Genomic DNA, 20,367 nt, shown 5'->3' with positions numbered 1-20,367 from the left:
GGTGGGAAATGCTCTCTCTCTCTCTCTCTCTCTCTGTGTGTGTGTGTGTGTGTGTGTGTGTGTGTGAGAGAGAGAGGGGGGGGAGAATGCTTGGGGCATCTTTGGGTATTTTACCACCATTGGGGTATGTAGGTGCATGTAGACACCTGAAAATCTATAAGAGAGCTTCCTTCCATTGACCTTGGAAGACATTATCCAATAATGAAAGTAGAAACAAAGCCAGAACAGATATTTTAATATTTGCCTCCTGTCACCGGTCATATTCTTTACATGTTAACTAAAAGTAAGCAATAGATGAAGCTAAACACAGAATAACATATCAAAATAAGGCTTAACTTGGTAGCAATCAAGCTAACAGGGAGTTAGTAATAATAATAATAATAAATGGCTAAACCTGAGCAGCTAGGTAGCGCCAGAAATCTGAGGTCTGTATAGAACCAAGAGTAAAACAGCACCTTAAAATAACTTTTGTTGTACAATAAGCTTCCTTGCTTAGCCTTCAAGGGGAGTCACAGACCATTTAGGCCTTTACAGACCATTTATTTATTTATTTAAGGACCCCCCCCCCCGTAGTCACACATTTGTGTAAAATGCCAACATATTGCATTAGGGAGAAGCAACTCTTCCCCCCACCTCCTGCCCAGTGAGCAAAACAACTGGTAATGTGATAGGTGGAATGTGACTATTCAACTGTCTTAAGCATCCTGCCAGTTAGTGCTTGTGACACAAATGATGACCAGCCCCCCACCCCACCTCTCCTCAACTCTACACCTAGTAGAGGCTGCCATGCACCTGGTTTCCCTGGACACTTCCAGGAATTGGACTGTCAAAATGGCGTCTGGGCGTCTGCAAAATGCTGGTGGGTGGGGAACGCTCAACAACTTTGGCTGGATTTTCACTTTGGGGAATATGGCAACCCTAACCTAGTAGCCTTAAAAAAAAATGATTTGGAGGTACTTCTCAAACTGAAATCTGACACAGTGCTATCTAGCCTTTACAGTGAGACTTGCACCTCTACAACGAGCCATGGGGGCAAATAAAATAATAGTCATACCTCGGGATGAATACACTTCAAGTTAAGCATTTTTAGGTTGCGCTCCGCGGCGACCTGGAAGTAACGGAGCGCGTTACTTCCGGGTTTCGCCGCTCGTGCATGCACAGACGCTCAAAATGACGTCACGAGCGGAAGTGGCGAAATGCGACCCGCGCAGTCGCATGTTACATCCAGAGGTACCACTGTAATAATAAATCTCTCTTTTCTCATATCTCTGCTGGAAATTCAGGTAAACTTTATGTAGCACCCGCACACACCTTGACAGTGACTGGATTCAACTAAAATGCATCTCCTAAGGTTGCAAGCAGACGAGCTTCCGAAAAGATAAAAAGAAGCTTCTCAGTTGCACTATTACCCACCCACTCCTTTAAAAAAGCAATAGTAAAATGGGCAGCCCTGTAGGTTAAGAAATAAGAGATGCAGAGACACCTTCCACATGATGGAGGGCTGCATATCTGATGCCCCATCTCTAAAGGGATGCATGGCCTTGGTGCTATCCTGCAGAAAGACATCCGTTTTCATTTATGTTCCAGTGACTGAAAACATTATGAAAGAGCTAGTTTGGCATGTCCCCACAAGAGCTAATTCCAGTTCACGTGTGTCCAGTTCACAGTTCAAACTCATCCAAAAGATCCTCAGCAACATTTCTTCAACATTTGGAATATTAGAAGCTGCTATGCTGAAGTGTAAGATATACTCAAGAAGACTGAGAAAACATCAAAGCATACACATGGTGGAATGTGAATGGCTTAATTGCCCCCCCCCCCGCCACCGACAATTATAGTCTTTAAGCTCAAAGGCCCAAAGACTCTAAAGTGTAAGAGGAGATGAACTTGAAACTGAAGTTTCATTGGGAAACAAATTTACCGTAGTTTACCTGGCAGTTATGAGAACTACATTCAGGTACAGTTGAGAAATCTTGGACTAATTCGGTGAACTTTGTTAAACTGGACTAGTTCATTCCAAACTCTGGACTGTACTGCAATGAGGAACTTGTGAGAGGATTGAGCCAAAGCTATAATGTGGTTGGGCTTGCTTTGCTTCTGAAATTATATCTGAAGAGCTGTCACGTGGCACAAGCTTGTTTACTGCTGCCCCCAAAGGGCAGGACTCGAACCAATGGATTCAAATGACAAGAAAGCGGAAGAACTTTTTGGCAACAAGAGTTGTTTGACAGTGAGACTGTGGTGGACTTTCCTTCCCTGGAGCTTTTTAAACAGAGTTTGGATGGCCATCTGTCAGGCACTATGTAGCTGTCATACCTGCATTCCAGGAATTGGACTAGCTGACTCCTTGGGTGCTTCCCAACTCTCTAATTGTATGATTCTATAATTTAGATATAGACAAGAAAATTCTTTCAAAGGACTGCCCTCGTGTGGCTGTTTAGCAGGCTGCTAGAGTGGAAAATGATTGTGTTCTCTCCTTCATGAAGCCACAGCATGGGACTCTAGCTAAGTGAGAGGCTGGGAAAACTGGAGTGGGCCTAATTAATTGTGATTGGTTTTTTACTTATTTATTTAAAAAAAATACATTTATCTTTTCCTGTAAAATTTTGCAACCGGTCAGAAAAGAGTTCTGCTCTAGGGTTTGGGGCATCTAGCTGTGGCACCTTAGGGTGGCTTTGGCTGTGCTGCCCTAGCAGTTACACCAGTCACTTTGGCAATTAGCTGGGAGAAGAGAGTTGGAACATGAATGTGTGCAGGGAAGTTACATAGGCTGTGCATCTACAAAGCTGCCTTCAGACGAGACAACTTTGCAGCCTAAGCAAAAGAAGTAGTCACTGGATTGGTTCAACCTGTTGCCAGTAAACACTGTACAGGATGCTGATTGATATGTGTGCAAGAGGTTTCTGGTGGGCGGGGTTTCTGGTGTGGGAAGAGAAGAATGTTGGCCCCCGCACAGCAAAATAAAATAAGGGAAACAGCAATTCCAAAAGTGAACCACTCCAAAGGCTCTGAAAAAACCTTCTTTGCTGAAGCACTCAGGGAAATGTGTAAATGTCATCACTCTTCATCCAAAGCAACAGTCATTTACTATCTCCTACAGGAAATAGGAAATGATCATTTTCTCTGAACACAGAAATCTGCCTTATAGCAGGCTCTGATTATCTGCCCACTCCAGGGATGGGGAGCCTGTGGCTCTCCAGATGTTGTTGGGACTCCATCTCCCATTATGCTCGCCCATGGAGGCCAGGCCACCTGGGACTGATGGGAGCTGGAGTGCAGTAACATATGGAAGGCAACAGGTTCCCTAACCTGGTCTACTCTCACTGGATCCCCAGAATGTTGGGCAGAATCAGTGGTTTGTCTCCAACTCAATCCTACTCAGAGTAAACCCACTGAAATTAGTGGCACTACGTTAATCTAAATTAACATGAGTAGAACTGACATCAGATACAACCCAGAGTCCTGCTATGTAATTATATATATATATATATATATGTTAGAAAGCTGGATGTGGCAAGAACAGTTACACAGCTCCAAGGATGGTGATTATACGGTAGACCCACAATTTACGCACATTTAATTTGTGCGCATTCAGCTTTATGCAATTCTTTTTTAAAAAAAATACAATGCAAAGGGGGCGGGCATCTGGGGGTGACGTGTGTGTGTGTGTGGAAACCTTGGCAATCCCACCCACCATTGCACCCAATGGGTCTTGACCAGGGGTCAGCAAACTTTTTCAGCAGTGGGCTGGTCCACTGTCCCTCAGACCTTGGGGGGGGGGCTGGACTATATTTTGAAAAATAGAGTCCATTTAATTTAATAAATGAATGAATGAATTCCCATGCCCCACAAATAACCCAGATTTTAAATAAAAGCACACATTCTACTCATGTAAAAACACCAGGCAGGCCCGACAAATAACCCAGAGGTGCATTTTAAATAAAAAGGCACATTCTACTCATGTAAAAACACGCTTTGGTTTGCCTACCCATGGTCTTGACTATTTTAAATTTTGGCTTTATGCACTAACCCCCATGTAAGCTGCAGGTCTGCTTCACTGGAAACAAACTGGCGACAATACATTTTCAGAAGTACTTCAATGAATGGGTTTCTTAACACATTTTGAAGCCCCCCCCCCCACATCCACCCACCCACCCACACACCACACTAGCTACCCAAGTTGCTCCTTGATGTCCGACCAGCAAAGTTGGGACATTTTGTGGTGGCCTTTTGATGATGGGCATTACCAATCCCCACTGGTCTCAGGGTGACTGTCTCAGAGGTGCCTACTGAACTGCAGTAATAGCAACTATAGCAGTGTTTCCCAAACTCCCCCCACCCCCATGAACAACTTTGAAAATTATTGTGGACACCCTAATCATTCTTCTGCCTGTTTCAGCCATTGTGTTGCATGATGCAAATGCTGTATGATTTTTAGCTGTATTTTTACAGTCATGCCATGGACTACCTGGATGAAGCTCTTGGACAATAGTTTGGGGACCCCTGAACTAGATAGAGTGTTGGTAGCACACAAGTGCGCCCCATAGGGAATTCCCTGGGTGGCGCTTGGACACTGCAGTATATCAGGAGTTATCTTTTGGGGGGCTGGGTGTGCTTACACTCGCCCCAGCATCCGCGCTACCCACCAGTTGCATGGCATGATTACACGGCAGATGACCCTCCCTCCTTGGTAACAGTAAGGGTAGGGGTAATACCCTAGGAGAGGCTCACACACCCTCTGGCAGTATCGATGGGCACGGCGGCACTGGGCACAGCAGTATCCTCTCTCGTCCCACAGGGGATGGAACTCCAGTCCGTTCTGTGACTGAAAGGGAGGGCAAAAAGGAGGGCAAACAAGGAGGGCAAAAAGGCAGGAAATCAATTTCATTTGTACAGAAGGAAGAAAGGGCAGACATATCTGGGAAGGGGCCATCGTTAGTGATGGGCAAGTCTCTTAAATTCCGTGCCTCATTTCTCCAATCTTAAATTCAGTTTTATCGCATTTCCACATCTGTTTGCAATTTTTTTTAAAGGCCAAATGAAAACCCATCCCCAATACATACCACATTTTTACTGTTATTTTTGCTAACATATGCATTTTCATGCACACTTTACCCTAGTATATACATTTTTGTAGACATTATGTGGCTGGAGATTTGAATTGCAACATTTGAAGGGGTGCAAATTTCAGAGGAGGGCTGTGCTTTGGTTCAAAAAGTGCAACTATGCAGGTCTGCCTTTAAATGCAAATTGAGTTTAATTTCTCCTCCATCCCTAACCCATAGCATTTAATGCCTTGTTTCTGGTAAAGCAGAGTGCACAGAGACCTATGTTATGTGGCTGTATATAAATTTAATAAGTCAATAGTCTAGCAACACCTGGGATAACACAGGTTCCCCATCCTTGAGTTGCTTCCTCAATGTTTCCTCCTCAAGAAGTTCAGTCCCAGAGCTGTGATGAAAATGGCTTGATCCCAAAGAGTTATGTCAGGGATCACCAACAAGACCCATTGTGCTCACTAGTACTTCTTATGGCACTCTTGAATGGTCTCAGTAAAGACCCCCTCAAAAATCCACAATGCACAAGGGACGGTTGGTCCTTCCTGCTCAGTTCCTGTTTGCACTGGCTCAGCCTCTCCTGTATTGAACATGTCCTCATCATTGGATACAGGGATTAGACACCCACCCTTCTTTCCATTCTGGACAGAAGAGAGCTGCAAAGAGCTTTCCTTCTGTGACCAAGCTTTTGTGGTGGCTAATATTGGTGCCTCTAAAAAAAATAATGGTGAGGAGATCACTGTGGTCCTGTCCCTTCCCTCTCATTTAGATGTGGCAGCCATTTAGTGTTACTTCATACCATGTGTTCCCCAGGCAGCCATTTTGTGACCGCTGCCCACAGCACTATCTTAAAATTCTAAATATGCCCATGAGCCTCAAAAGGTTGGCTGCTCCTGACTTACGTAATCATTCACAGGGAAATCCTCTTCTGTGAGCTGCCGGGCCTGACGTTTGGTACTTGGTCTTGCATCCTTAGCCAAGTGTTGCTCTTCCTTTTCCTCCTGATGTCTAGCCCAGTCTTGCTTGTCTCTCAGAATCGGATCCTCTTCCTCCTCCTCCTCCTGACCTTCATTTTCAAAGTCAAGAAGTTCTGGCTCTAAGAGGCAGAGACAAACAAGTCACCATGAATTATTTTTCTGGTGGAAATTAAAGTGGTTTATGGCTTACCACTGGAACCAGTTGTGTGCTAATTCATGCATAAGAGCACCTTGACAAACTGTCATTGACAGATCATACAGAACTGTGCTTAAATGGAAACTTATGTGTCTGATTTTTACTTTTAAAAAAATATATATGGCGAACCTATTTTAATGCCTGTTCCAGATCAGAGAAAACCAGTGTCTGAACACCACCACTACAGGACTCTAGTATGCTGCAACCATAAGCTAGCTCTGTATTTCAGCGATGTCTCCTTTTCAAGTTGCGAAAGATTCTTCTCCCCGCCCCCGGAACACACAGAAGCTGATAAGGAAACACAGGTGAGCTTTGCACAGGGTAAAAACATGACCAACCATACTGCAGTTGACGTCAGTATGTCTGAATTCAGTTTTACTCTGGGCCAAAGAAGGGTGTCTTTATCTGCACTGGTAGGCTGCAGGTTCGTCAACATGCTACAAAGAGGAGAAGAATAAGTGGCCTTACCTCTTAATAAAGTCGGGTGGATCCAGTATACAGTCACATTTTTGCAGAGCTCAAAGATCTTGGAACCTTTCAGGAAATCTTTATTTTCAATAGGCTTCTCCCCTGGAATCCAGACTACAGACTGCTCGAAATAGGTATCTGTAATTTCCTCATCCTGCGAGAAATTTTTAAAAAATGTCTTTTTCTTCATTTGTTAACCTAGAGGAACAATTTTATAGAGCTGTATTTCCCATACATTTCATATCCGGGGCACTATTATTTGGGACTAAAACTGGAGGCACACCTCACTCTTTACTAAAAAAACAACAATCATATTGGTGTTTTCTTGATTTGTGTCCAAGATACTGCACTGGCATCCTCTTTGCAGCTTTGCAGGTTGCTCAGATAAAGTTGCCACTCAGTGTTCCGCCTTCCACTTTGCCCAGACATAATGGACAGGAGAGGAAGCTGCCTGACTGAAATGCATATCTATATCCCACAGTGGGCAACTAGATCCCTCCAGGAAACCTTATAAATCCAATGTTTCCTACTTGGAGGCCTCATTATTCCCATCACGGCTAAAAATGTAGCCTCTCTCCTAAAAGGAGGGCTTCTTTAATACACCATTCGGAATCAAACTGGTCCCATGAAGAAGGTCCCAGATTCAGTCTTTGGAATCTTCTGAGAAGGCTAAGAAAGAACGCTGCCTGAAACCCTGGAGAGATGCTGCCAATCAGGGACAACAAAAATAAGCTAGAATCAGAGTGGCAAGGTTTACCTCACCTGGGCTGGTGTACTCCACCAGAGAGCCCTCCATGGGCTGGATTACACGCGCATGTGAGCGTGTGTACCAGCGATTTCTGGTGTCTGTGCAGACATGATTTCCGGCACCGTGGAAGCGAGTCCCCATGCTGCGCTGTGTCAGTGTAGTGCAGCATGTGGGGACTCACCAAGCGGGGGGCTCAGCTCAGGAGCGGCTCGGTTAAACGACCCCCGTGGGCTGCTTGTGGCCCATGGGCCTTAGGTTGCCAACCCCTGAGTGAGATGGACCAATGCTCTGACTCAGTATAAGGCAGATTCCTCTGTTTCTATGCATCTTAACTATTTTGACAAGCTGTGGAATTTGGGTTAAAATATTTCATTTAGCCCTTCAGTTCTGCCACTGGTTTAGCTGGACCAGTTTCCTCTCTGGAACTAATTCCATCTGGACTGCTTTAGTTAGGCCCCTGTTTGGCATTTAACATATGCTGTGAGTATATCTGCCTGGTCTGTGAGAAATTTAAAAGCTAATGGGATTACTCTCGGTCTGTACTTTCCATGCTGTTATAAATCTCTGGCTGTCCTGGGTCTTATTTAATTCAGGGAGTTATTCATTTTTGCATACTTCCAGCTCCTCCATGTCCACGTTGGATGTTTCAGGAATCCCTTTAATCTGGTTTCGGATGAAGCACTTTGGGTCTCCCACAAAAAAGATGCCTGTTATTCCCTAGTGGAGCAGGAAAAAAAAGTCTGGTGAAGAGAACTAAATGCATAAAGTCCTGCAGTCACTGTATGGGTATAGTTTAATTCAGGGTAAGATACACCATTTGATATTTCAATAAGGTGGGCGCTGGATTTTATTGATGGGGCCAAAAGTCTAGGCAGCATTTAAATACTGGCCATAGTATGTGGTTCTTTCCCTGCAATGAATATATACAAAATAAAAGCAATATGAAACAAAGAATATTTTTATTGTGTGGTTTCTATTCTATGTTTTCACAGGGCAATAGCACATCCTGATGAGCACCTCCTTCCCCTGCTCCTGTCCCCCCCCCCTTTGCAAACTTTCATTGCATAATGGCTAAGATTCCTGAGCTAGAAGTCAGGAAGCCCTGGGTTCAAATCCCACTTATGCAGTAATCTCACTGATTGGCTTGTCTGACAATCAATCAGATCTAGTCTGCCTCCCTCTTGCAATACTCAACTACTTTACAGGCTTATAGTTCATGTGCAAAAGTTCAAGTTTTCCCAGTCTTGCAATGGTAAAGATGTGTCTCTAGAAAATATGTGAAGTGCTTTGGAAACTCTGAACGAGTACTCTATATAAATGCTTCGTTATTACTGCAAGTGGGACGTACAACAATGTGATATTTTAGTCTCAGCCTGGGGAGGCTGCATCCTTGTATACTGAAGGAAGGGGAATTTAACAAAAACCTCATGGCACACATCTCTACAAGCTCTTCTGGGCTTGATCAGGTCAATTCTCTCCCCCCCCTCCCCAAGTTTCTCCCTCCTCCAATACCTCAACATTCTCTAGGTCCTAAAAGCTCATATGTGGTTGTCAGGCTTTTATTTTTATAAATCACACACTCTTGTATATGTACTTAATACAGAGTGATTCTCCACTACCTTATTTTTGGTTGGGACTCAATTCATGTGAGTTCACTATCAGTATACCATAGTCGTTAAATCATGGGATGTTCATTGAACTGTTTATAACAATTGGCTTTCAGTGTGCAGACCCAGTGAGGTTTTTTAGAGGTGCATGTACACTTCAGGAATAACTCCACAATATGTCCCTAACGGGTGCCGCAGAAAGTGAAAATGCCTCACTCGGTACACTGTTATGTTTGATCTACCACAATCGGGCAGAAATGACAGTACATACATTTTTGAAGTCATGTATTTCCAGAACCTCCTTGTTGCCCTTTCCAGTTTGAAAGATCTCTGTCCTGGTTAGAGGATCTATCTTCATCAATATCTTCTGCTTCTCTCCTTTGCTGAAAAATGTGTGCTCCATGTCGTAGATCTGTAATGACAAAGTGGGGAGAGGGAGGAGAAATGCAGAGGGAGTAATGGCTGTGTTTCCCAAAGACCTAGGATGTCCTTTGCAAACAAGCGAACATTTCCTGCTAGCCAGCTTGCTAGTTTGGTTCTTGAAATATCTCTGCCAATGTAGCCTGTTACAAGCCCTCACTTAGTCCTCAGTGTTCAGATATTCCAGGGCAGGCAGAGATACCCTGTTTATTTTTCCTTTGGATGAGAGAAAACTGGAGCCTTACGGTTAGGGTAAAGGTACCCTTGACCGTTAGGTCCAGTCGTGGACAACTCTGGGGTTGCATGCCCATCTTGCTCTATAGGCCGAGGGAGCCGGTGTTCGTCCGCAGACAGCTTCCGGGTCATGTGGCCAGCATGACTAAGCAGCTTCTGGCGAACCAGAGCAGCGCACAGAAACGCCATTTACCTTTCCACTGGAGCGGTACCTATTTTTCTACTTGCACTGGTATGTTTTCGAACTGCTAGGTTGGCAGGAGCTGGGACCAAACAACAGGAGCTCACCCCGTCGCGGGGATTCAAACTGCTGACCTTCCAATCGGCAAGGATACCCCACTGCAAAAGAGGGCAGGGCTTCTGCACCTTTAATACTTGTGTAGAAAAGGGAGTTTCAGAAGATGTGACTTCCTATGCAAGCTATACCTGCTGGGATTTTCTGCACAACTATTAAAGATGCTGGAACATAAGAAGGAACATAGGCCTTATACAAAGTCATTGGTCTATCTGCCTTAATGTTGTGTACAATGATTGGCAGTGGCTGTACAAGAATTTAGGCATGGGACATCCCAGCATTGCCAGGTATGACAAGGAGATTGAATTTGGTACTGATGCTCTGCCCTCCTTTCTTTTGCACTTGGGCATCTAGTTATATCTTTGCAACAACAGCAAATGCAGCAACAATTCTGTTTACAAATATATGAGTAGGACACCAATGGGAGAATGGTGGATGCTTCTCCAAGGTCATAGTTCTTTTGCACTGCACCTTGGGGAAAAGACCTTGAGCCCATTGGGTGCAGGAGACAATAGCAGCTTTGGGAGATGGAAGGTTTAAATGAGGGAAACTGCATGCGGTAAAAGAGCCAAGACAACTTCTAAAGCCATGCTCAAAGAGGTAACTACGAATGGGCAGAATTCTCAATTTCAGTGTCAGTTTCTCATTTTTCCAGTCTTAAATTCTGTTATCCACATTTCTGCATCAATTTGTGGATTGGAAAAAAAATCCTCAAAAAAAATTATCAGTGTTTTCTTATTTCTTCTAATATGGCACTTTTTGGGTATGAAGATTTGACCAATGTACACATCTTTGCAAGCCGTTTTCCTCAATATAATGCACAGTTGTATGTTGATTTTTAAAAGTATGCATTTTTGTACATATTGTTTGGTTGGAGAACTACAACACCAAATTCAGCATGTTGCTGATGTCGAAGGATAATTGTGGTTCAATTTGCCTGTTGATTTGAAAAGTGCATTCAGGTGTGGACAAAGTTGAGTTTCTGCCCCATCCGTACTGGCAACTACTGTTTCTCTCTCAGAAAGTGCCAAGCACTCATCTCCGACACCAACCACGCAGGTGACTTGCCCGTTCATGTGGCAGGACCGTTACCACTGTAAGCATGAAGGTTCTCTCGTGGGAAACCAAAAGTTATTTTGGACAAAACCATAGCAATATTAACCTGAGCACATTAGGAAAATGGATTTTGCAGTATGGAAAGTTTAAGGTGAGGTCTTGGAAAGGAAGAACGTGCCAGGCATCCTCCAGGAACAAGCTGTGCTTCAGATTACTTGCAGTGGCATCTCAAGAAAATTTGGGAAAGGATCTTGAAATTCCAGTCTTTACACATGGATTTTTTTTTTTAATGACTTTGGCAGTGTCCACATCTGAAGCTATTTCTTAAAGAGAGAGAGAGAGACCTCATGCAAAGTTCTAAATCAGAGGGTAGGATTAATGATGAGAAATGTCAAAGAGATTACAAGTCTCCTAAAATTGCTATTCCTCTGTAGTTAGCAAAAATCTCATTTATTATTTGTTTGTTGGTTTGTTAAATTTGCATTTTACCTTTTCAATAAATGTCCTCTTATAATAAGGTTCAGATGTTCTGGGGGAAAAAGCCCTTGTGGTACCGTTTCATCTTTTTCCTACTCTATGCCACAGGAAATTCATTTATGGTGTTAGTTTCCTCTAGAGGAGAGGAGAGGAGAGGGAGGGAGGGAGAGAGAGAGAGAGAGAGAGAGGCTCTTGTGGTGTGTTTCTGTTTACAGATGTTCAGGTTGATCAGGTTTTACTGGAGTTGGTGGGGCATCACCACATCCATAATGGCACCTGACCTGCCTTTACCCATCTCCCAAATTTTCTTGGGTCTCATATTTCCTCAAACTGTTGCCTTCTGGCTCCCCTTGTGCTGAGCCTCCATGAAAAAATCTGGTTTATTTTATCTATTTCACAAAAATTATACATCGCTTGATTGTAAAAAACAAACAAATCCTCAAGGCAGTTTACAAAAAGAATAAAAAAGTAAAATGCCCAGTCAAAAAAGTTCATAACGAATATTTAAGACATTCAAAAATCATTAAAATCAACGATAAGCTAAAAAAACACAACACAGAGTAAAACCCGCGTCAACATTCTACATGTCTAGGTAGGCTTGCCTCAACAAAAATGTTTTTAGCAGGTGCTGAGAAGAGTTATGGTGAAGTCTCTAATTCTCATTCTGGCAGGTGGGTGTTGTGACTCTTATTCCAGATACTTGGAATAGCTCATTGTTTGTTCTCATCAATTGATCAGGCGCCACCAAGTCTGCAAGCGAGAGCCATTTTGCATTTCAGAATGCTCTGATTCATAGCAGCCCTTTCCATTTATGATCTGTTGTTGTTCACCTTCCGCACAAATATTGGAGGGAGAACGAAGCTACAGGGTATTAGGTAGGACTCTGGGCTCAGTTGTCCTACTATACCTGCAGCCCTTTCAAGACAGTACCATCAAGTCACTTATTCCAGAATTTGCCAAGCACGCCCCTGCTGTTGTTTGGGAGCCCTCCTGCTCGTTTTGCTGAGACATCTGCCCTCAAGCCCTACCTTTATGGTGCCACTGGCATCTTAAGTAAACTTGGAGTTAAAGATCAAAGGTCTGTGCTCTGTCAGCAGGCTAAGGCGATGCTATGACAAACAGGGCAATGACAAACATCGGAGCTTTTGGCCCCCAAAAGAGAGTCCAGGGTCTTTTCCATAGCTGTCAACTTACAGATTTGAAAATAAGGGACCAGCAGCCTTGAAAATAAGGGATCAGCAGCCAAAATAAGGGATGAACAATTACTTTGATAAAATACATATTTTGTTGCATGCAAATGGCTTTAGATACCTATTAGGTCCATAAATTACCATATAGCATATATTCAACACAAAAAAACAGCAACAATTTGTTGTTGACAAAGCACAGCTGGACATATAAAGGGCCCCATTACCTTCAGTAGCTTATTTAAGGGACATCATCAATAAGGGACAGCAATGGGACATGGCGCTGGGATAAGGGACTTTCCCGCCAAATAAGGGACGCTTGACAGCTATGGTCTTTTCATGTACGCTTGCTTGTTGAAACAAGGATGGAAGTTGTTTTCTTTTCAAGATGTTTTGCTTCTTGTCTTTATTTGGGTTTGCAAAAATTGGCATTGCATTAGAAATCCAGCCCTGGTGCAAGTTTGTTTATCCTGGAAGTTGCTTCGGATGGCTGGACGAATAGTTGTTTCCTGATATCACAGGGACAGAGGGGAGTGAGAGGAGAGAGGTGCGCCGTAGTTATTTAAAACACCTCATCCCTATGTATCTGTATGCATTTTAAAAATGCTGTAGGGTGTATAATTATTGGTGACATTATGCACATGTGGGATTGCTGATTAGTGCTGCTTAATGAAAGCTGCGGGGCTAGAATGCTATTGTGCCCGCCCACAACAATGAATTACATTGCTTGAGGAGGGGGAGGGTGGCGAAGTCTTAAAATGCTGCTCTTTTGTTAAGTTCTGCCTCTGTGGAAAGAATTCGGTTGAGTTAGGTGGCATTTGTTCAGCTTGTGTTTGTTTAATATCCTTTCCCAATAAATCCCAGCCCTGTCCTTTAAAAAAAAAAAGGTTTTCTTGTCTGTGTCTTAGTATTCTCTCCCACTCCCCACATTTTGGCTCTAAGGTTTATTTAGCACTGTGTCTGCTAGGCCTTCTGTGTGTCTTGTGAATACATTGTACAGTCTGCTACATTATTATGATTACAGTGGTACCTCGGGTTACATACGCTTCAGGTTACAGACTCCGCTAACCCAGAAATAGTACCTCGGGTTAAGAACTTTGCTTCAGGATGAGAACAGAAATCATGCTCCAGCGGCGCAGCAGCAGTGGGAGGCCCCATAAGCTAAAGTGGTGCTTCAGGTTAAGAACAATTTCAGGTTAAGAACAGATCTCCAGAATGAATTAAGTTCTTAACCTGAGGTACCACTGTATAGCGCTTTTCTCACTGTTACTATTTCTGCTTGCTAAGCAGCCACCAACTAGCAAGCATGACTACAGCCTAGTTTCATAGCACATCCTTTCATTATCTCATCATTTCTAATAATTGTTGTTTGTGGCATCATAGAACTGTAGAGTTGGAAGGGACACAAGTGTCATCTAGTCCAACCTCCTGCAATGCAGGAGTCATTTGCCCAATGTGGGACTCAAACTCAGGACCCCGTGGAAACCGATAGAGGCATTTGCCACTGACTTCAAGTGGGACATGTGCGTTGTGTGAAATGCTTCTGCGCCGAGAGGCGGCAGCAAGGCAGCGCACGGCCGGGAAGAGGCGACAAAGGGACAGGGGGGAGACAGAATGAGGGGGTTGGGGAATGAGCTTTTGAGGCAGAGCCTGAGGCGTGGCATTTCAGTCTCGGACTTGAGGACCTCACTGCCCGTTCAGTCAGTCCCCGTGCGCTGAGGTAAACCCAACATGGCGTCTCAGCATCAGACTTGAGGACCTCGCCGCCCGTTCAGTCAGTCCCCGTGCGCTGAGGTAAACCCAGCATGGCGTCTCAGCCTCGGACTTGAGGACCTCGCCGCCCGTTCAGTCAGTCTCTGTGCGCTGAGGTAAACCCAGCACAAAGTCCAGTCTCAGACTTTGCGCTGGGTTCTGAAATGGCTGTGCAGGCCAGATTTAGGATCCTGGTGGGCTGGATCTGCCCGCAGACTGTAGTTTGAGGACCCCTGCCTTAAAGTATTACCTTTCTTTCTTTTGAAAAAATACAACACATGGGGCTACCCCTCTAAAAATTGGCAGTGTTAGCTCCCTCTACAGGGGTATATCCCCCAACATTTCTCCAGTGAAAATAGGGACATCCTAAGGAAACGCAGGACCTTCTGGGTTCAAATCAGAAACTGGAATGGCTTCTCTAAATCAGGGACATCCCTGGAAAATAGAGACATTTGGAGGGTCTGGTGGGGGAGCCATGTCCCCAGATTTCATCCCCTGATGTCAAAAGGCAAGGAAGTTATGGCAGTTCTGGATTTGTGATGGAAACTAATGGGATTTCCGGAGATCTGTACTTTCTGGATTACAGTTCAGATTCAGGGCACGTTGGATTGGGTCCAGATCAGTCCGGAATGAATCAAGACCAATCATGAGTTTAAAATCGGGGCCGCAATTTGAATTGGGGTGGGGCATGCACAGCCCGGCTTTTTGCTATGTAAGAGGTTAATTTGATGGGGCCCTGCTGTCCTTGCCTCCTCTCTCTGCATGGCAATAAAGGCTTGTTTGTGTGAGGTTTCATGTGAATGAAAGGGGGGGGGAATCATATAGCCTGGAATGTGTGATTGCAGGAGATACTTTATTCAGGTCTAGAGTTCCAAATGCCCCTAGCCTGGGCTGCAAGCCCATTACCTTGATGGAATAAAAAGATTGTAGGCAAAATTTGAGAATGTTTATGCAGGCTTGTTTATGCAAGCTTATTTCCCTGTTTCTGGATCCTGAAAGATCTTCCAGGATTAATCAGAAGCAGAAGACGACCCCCCCCAAAAAAAAAACAGCCTCTCTCTGTCAATTTGCAGCAGACCCTAATAACTGGGCTCTCAGCTGAGCTCTAATATGTATCTGCTGCGTGGCAAAAGACTTTGGGGCTTTGATGTGTCTGGAATGAAAATGTCTTCTGCAGACCTAGCTTCTGAATAGCAGCTATTTATTGGAAGCAGATGTCGGACAATGAAGAAAGCAGCGGGCGGGCTGGCAGAAGCCTCCATTAAGAGCATTGTCAGAGTTGGGCTGCTTGCGAGATTGTGGCTAGCAAAGAAACTTCACTTGCCATCTCCTTAAGTATTTAAAAGTAAAGGCAGGGTGTTATTGCAGACAACTCCCAATTAACACAAAGGTTATGTTCCAAGGCACCATTGAAAAAGATGTGGTGGAACAGGGGCTTGCTCCATCCACTCCGTGCATCAACCTGATACAGTGGATGCTCGGGTTGCGAACATGATCCATGCGGGAGGCACGTTCGCAACGTGCAACATTCGCAACCTGCAGCGCCGCATCTGCACATGTGCAGGCTGTGATTTGGCACGTCTGCGCATGTGCAACTACCGAAACCCGGAAGTAACCCATTCTGGTATTTCTGGGTTCTGGCACATCCGTAACCTGAAAAAACACAACCTGAAGCGTCTGTAACCCAAGGTATGGTTGTATTGCAGTACTTCCAGAAAAGGCCTGCAAACACCTTGCCGCACCCCTTTTTGTGACATTTGCGGGTCATTTCTGGGTTTGGCGTGATGCACGTGTGTGAGGTCAGACATGTATTGGACATGCCTAAAATGGTTGCTGCCAGTATACTAAAACAAAGGAATGCTACTTAAAGACCATTCTGGGATGCATCTGAGTGCGGGACCTGAGGATGACACTGTAAGTAACCAAACAGTTACACTTGGCTTATTGCAGTCAACTCTCTACAGTGGTACCTCGGGTTAAGTGCTTAATTCGTTCCAGAGGTCCGTTCTTAACCTGAAACTGTTCTTAACCTGAAGCATCACTTTAGCTAATGGGGCCTCCTGTGGCCGCCAGAGCACAATTTCTGTTCTCATCCTGAAGCAAAGTTCTTAACCCGAGGTAATATTTCTGGGTTAGCGGAGTCTGTAACCTGAAGCGTATGTAACCCGAGGCACCACTGTATTTGCAAGCCCAGTGAAGATAGGAAGTTGCTTTATGTCGAATTAGACAGCTGTCCAGCTCAGTACTGTCAACATTGGTCATATCTGCACCCTACATTTAAAGCACACGGCTTCTCACTAAGAATCCTGTCATTTGCTAAGGCTGCTGGGACTTGTAGTTCTGCAAGGTATAAACCACAGTTCCCAGGATTATTTTGGGAAAAGCCACGTGCTTTCCATATATATGGTGTGGATGTGACTACTGACTCGCAGTTGGTCTCCAGGGTTTCATGAAGAGGGTTAGAATCATAGAATCATAGAGTTGGAAGAGACCACAAGGGCCATCGAGTCCAACCCCCTGCCAAGCAGGAAACACCATCAGAGCACTCCTGACATATGGTTGTCAAGCCTCTGCTTAAAGACCTCCAAAGTAGGAGACTCCACCACACTCCTTGGCAGCAAATTCCACTGTCAAACAGCTCTTACTGTCAGGAAGATGGCCTGGAGATGGCAGTGTAGGAATGTTCCCAAGTGGGCCAGTTCATCTTGAACTCTGTACATGCCCTGTGACTGTGTGTGATTTGGCCTTGTGCTGAGTAATGAAACCTCTGTGTTTTTAGGATGACATGTCCATCTCAGCTTGGAGAAAGCATCGTCCCTCCAGCTGAAAGGAGAGTGGGCAGTCTGTGGGTGTGTGAAAAATAGCAGCCAGCAGCGTGAAGAAAGAGGGGTTGTATTTTGTAATGTTTGTTTTTATTTGCCAAACTAAAACACAAAATCGTAAGTTTCCAGTGTGCTGTCTTGTCCAAAGTAAACCACAGCCAGGTAGTGCTGTTCTCGTTCTTATTGCTTAAGGAAGCAGGATAGCAGTGGCTGGAAAGGTATATTTGAAGCCATAAGGGCCAGAAACTTTTTCAAAAGACAAGACAGTGCAGACTTTTAGTATCATGCTGAATTAAGTGCCTACCAGAGAACAGAAATCCATAAAATTCTAGGTGGCAGTTGTCTGACCCCTTTGTCAACATACTTAAGGGACATACTGAGGCTTGTGTGACTGTGGATTCTGCATCTTAACGTAATTTGGATTGCCAGGGTAAATTGAAACTGTCACTGGAGCTGTTAGGTGAATATTCCAGCCTTTGCAAAGCCTCTTTAGTACCACACTTTGACATTGTGAGCCCCACCATGTTCCTCAGAGGTCCAGAGAAATGGCAGAGAATCAACATGGTTGGCAAAGATGCAGTTCCTGAGGAATAATAATGTGATAGTAGGTGGTGGCCTTTTGACATGCCCAGGAGCTTGAGCGTATGTTGTCCAATTCAAAGTACTGGTATTGACCTATAAATCCTTAAACGGCTCAGGACCGCAGTACCTCAAGGACCGCCTCTTTCCATATGAAGCTACCTGGACCCTGTGGCCCTTCTTCATGTGCCCCCTCCATGAGAGTTCTGGAGGGTGGCAACATGAGAAAGGGCTTTTTCTGTGGTGGCTCCCCATTTTTTGAATGCTTTCCCCAGGGAGGCTCACCAAGCACCTTCATTAGATATCTTTAGGTACTTTCTCTTCTCCCAGGCCTTTGGCTGGTTAGCATTCTATGTCGTTTTAAATGTGTTTTGTGGGAGTGGAGGGGGGCTTATTGGTGTGTTTTTGTTTGTATTATGTCTTTTGTGTTCTTATCTTGTATTTATACGTTGTGAACTGCCCTGTGATCTTTGGATGAAGGACAGTCTACAAATTTTAAAAATAAATAACAGACAAAGAAAGAAATCACTCATAGCAAAATTAAATGTACTAATGGCGGCACCCACGTGTAAGAAGCTTGGGGAAACCTCAGCTTAGATTGCAGAAGGGTAATCCCTCCCACAAATGGGCAGAGTGCTAGGGCTCTGCTTGCAGCTTTCCCACAGGCATTCTGGATGGCCACTGTGAGAACAGGGGGCTGGACTAGAGGGGCCACTAGCCTAATCCAACAGGTTATTTTTCCGTTTATGCTTTTATGCCTGTTGCTTAAAGGACCCTTGACCATTAGGTCCAGTCGTGGCCGACTCTGGGGTTGCAGCACTCATCTCACTTTATTGGCCGAGGGAGCCGGCGTACAGCTTCCGGGTCATGTGGCCAGCATGACTAAGCCGCTTCTGGCAAACCAGAGCAGTGCACGGAAACGCCATTTACCTTCCCGCTGGAGCGGTACCTATTTATCTACTTGCACTTTGACATGCTTTCGAACTGCTAGTTTGGCAGGAGCAGGGACCGAGCAACGGGAGCTCACCCTGTTGCGGGGATTCGAACCGCCAACCTTCTGATCGGCAAGCCCTAGGCTCTGTGGTTTAACCCACAGCGCCACCCGCGTCCCCTATGCCTGTTGCTTAGGGTTGTCATAATGCCAAAAGTGAAAATCCAGGCAAAGCATTTCTAAAGCATTATTATTTTTTAATTGCACTGCTTGCCATATGTCCAGGTTTCCCCGGACATTTTTCTGATTCTGCAAAAACCCACCCAGACGCCTTTTTCAGAGCCCGATTCCCATACGTATGGCAGCCCTACCATTGCATTTGATGTCCAGGGAGACATGAGATATAGAGATACCATCCAACTAACACAACTAATAGTTCTTGATAATAAATTTATCCTCCGTGCATTTGGCTAAACCTTTCACTTTGCCCCTCCACCCACACATTATGATGCAATCCCCTGATTTTCTCTCTCTTCAGGGTATGAATACACCCCCCCCCCTAGTCACAAACCATGTAAGAATGCCAGTCCTATGATAGTATGGCATCAGATTATGGATGCTGTGTTTTTACATGCATGCATTTTTTTTAAATAAAAGGGCTGCAACTCAGAAGCAAAGTACCCAGGTAAGGATGGAACAGACCACTGTCTGAAACCTCAGAAAGTTGCTGTCAGCCAACAGTACTGAACCAGATGGAGCGGTGGTCTGATTTGATATAGGGGAGCTTCCCATATAAGTGTATGAATGAGCTCTAGCCGCCCCCGCCCAATGTCCTGCAAAATAGGTTAATAAAAGAAAATGCAATACAACAGGTTTCCCCCTTCCAGAGTCTTTTTTGGCTGCTTAATGCTGCAGGCAAGGGACAGCACAGAGTAATCAGCCACCCTCAAGATTTGGCTCCCTCTCCCTTAAAGTGGTGGCATAGTGGGTTTTCCACCAGTTTCTGGCAAGCTAATGGAAACAACATGAAAGCACTTATTCACAAATTTATTATGTGACCGCTACTATGAAGGAGATGGAATGCCTCTGTGGAAAGGATCCCATTATTAAAAAGCAAAGCAGGGTAAGCACTTAAAACTTTGCATAAAATCTACTTGAATGGTCTGCGTCCTTAAAAGAGGATATTTAGAAATACCAGGTAGATTTTAAATAAGTAATAAAATAAAATAAATATTAAATTCAATGCACAGAACGCAACTTACTTTTTTAGGTGGTGGATTCCAAAAATAATAGACCCCAAGAAATGTCAGGATGACAGAGAGCACTAGGCTGCAAAGCAACACCCCACAGATCTTGTATCTTTTGCAGAGTTCTTTCGTAGCTTTAGGTGTTTGTGCCTAATAGATAGAAAAGAGGAAAGTTAGAGAAAAGTCAGTTGTCGAGGCAAGCTATAATGTGCTGGGCATGCATGCTTTGAAAGACAGAATGACAGATCTTAGCAAGTAATTGAAGGCATTCACTAACCCACCCTGTAAAAAGGATAACAAAGCAATCAACCTAC

At 44.4% G+C, this 20,367-nt stretch overlaps 1 protein-coding gene across 2 annotated transcripts in view; it reads right to left on the bottom strand.

Annotated features, from left to right (window-relative positions):
- Nucleotides 1-220: 220 nt before the first annotated feature.
- The window catches only part of TNMD (tenomodulin), a 37,540-nt gene continuing 17,393 nt past the window's right edge, over nt 221-20,367 (bottom strand). For both annotated transcript variants that reach the window (XM_082208618.1, XM_082208617.1), the window contains exons 2-7: nt 20,069-20,203; nt 9,325-9,465; nt 8,062-8,163; nt 6,699-6,852; nt 5,960-6,153; nt 221-4,825 (exon numbers count right to left, since the gene is read on the bottom strand). In XM_082208618.1, coding sequence (XP_082064744.1) covers nt 4,616-4,825; nt 5,960-6,153; nt 6,699-6,852; nt 8,062-8,163; nt 9,325-9,456 — 792 coding nt within the window. In that variant the 5' untranslated portion in view covers nt 9,457-9,465; nt 20,069-20,203 and the 3' untranslated portion in view covers nt 221-4,615. The remainder of the gene's footprint in view (nt 4,826-5,959; nt 6,154-6,698; nt 6,853-8,061; nt 8,164-9,324; nt 9,466-20,068; nt 20,204-20,367) is intronic.

Source organism: Podarcis vaucheri, assembly GCF_965113315.1.
Source record: "Podarcis vaucheri genome assembly, chromosome: Z".
NCBI lineage: Eukaryota > Metazoa > Chordata > Lepidosauria > Squamata > Lacertidae > Podarcis > Podarcis vaucheri.
This window is presented reverse-complemented; position numbering and strand designations above follow the sequence as displayed.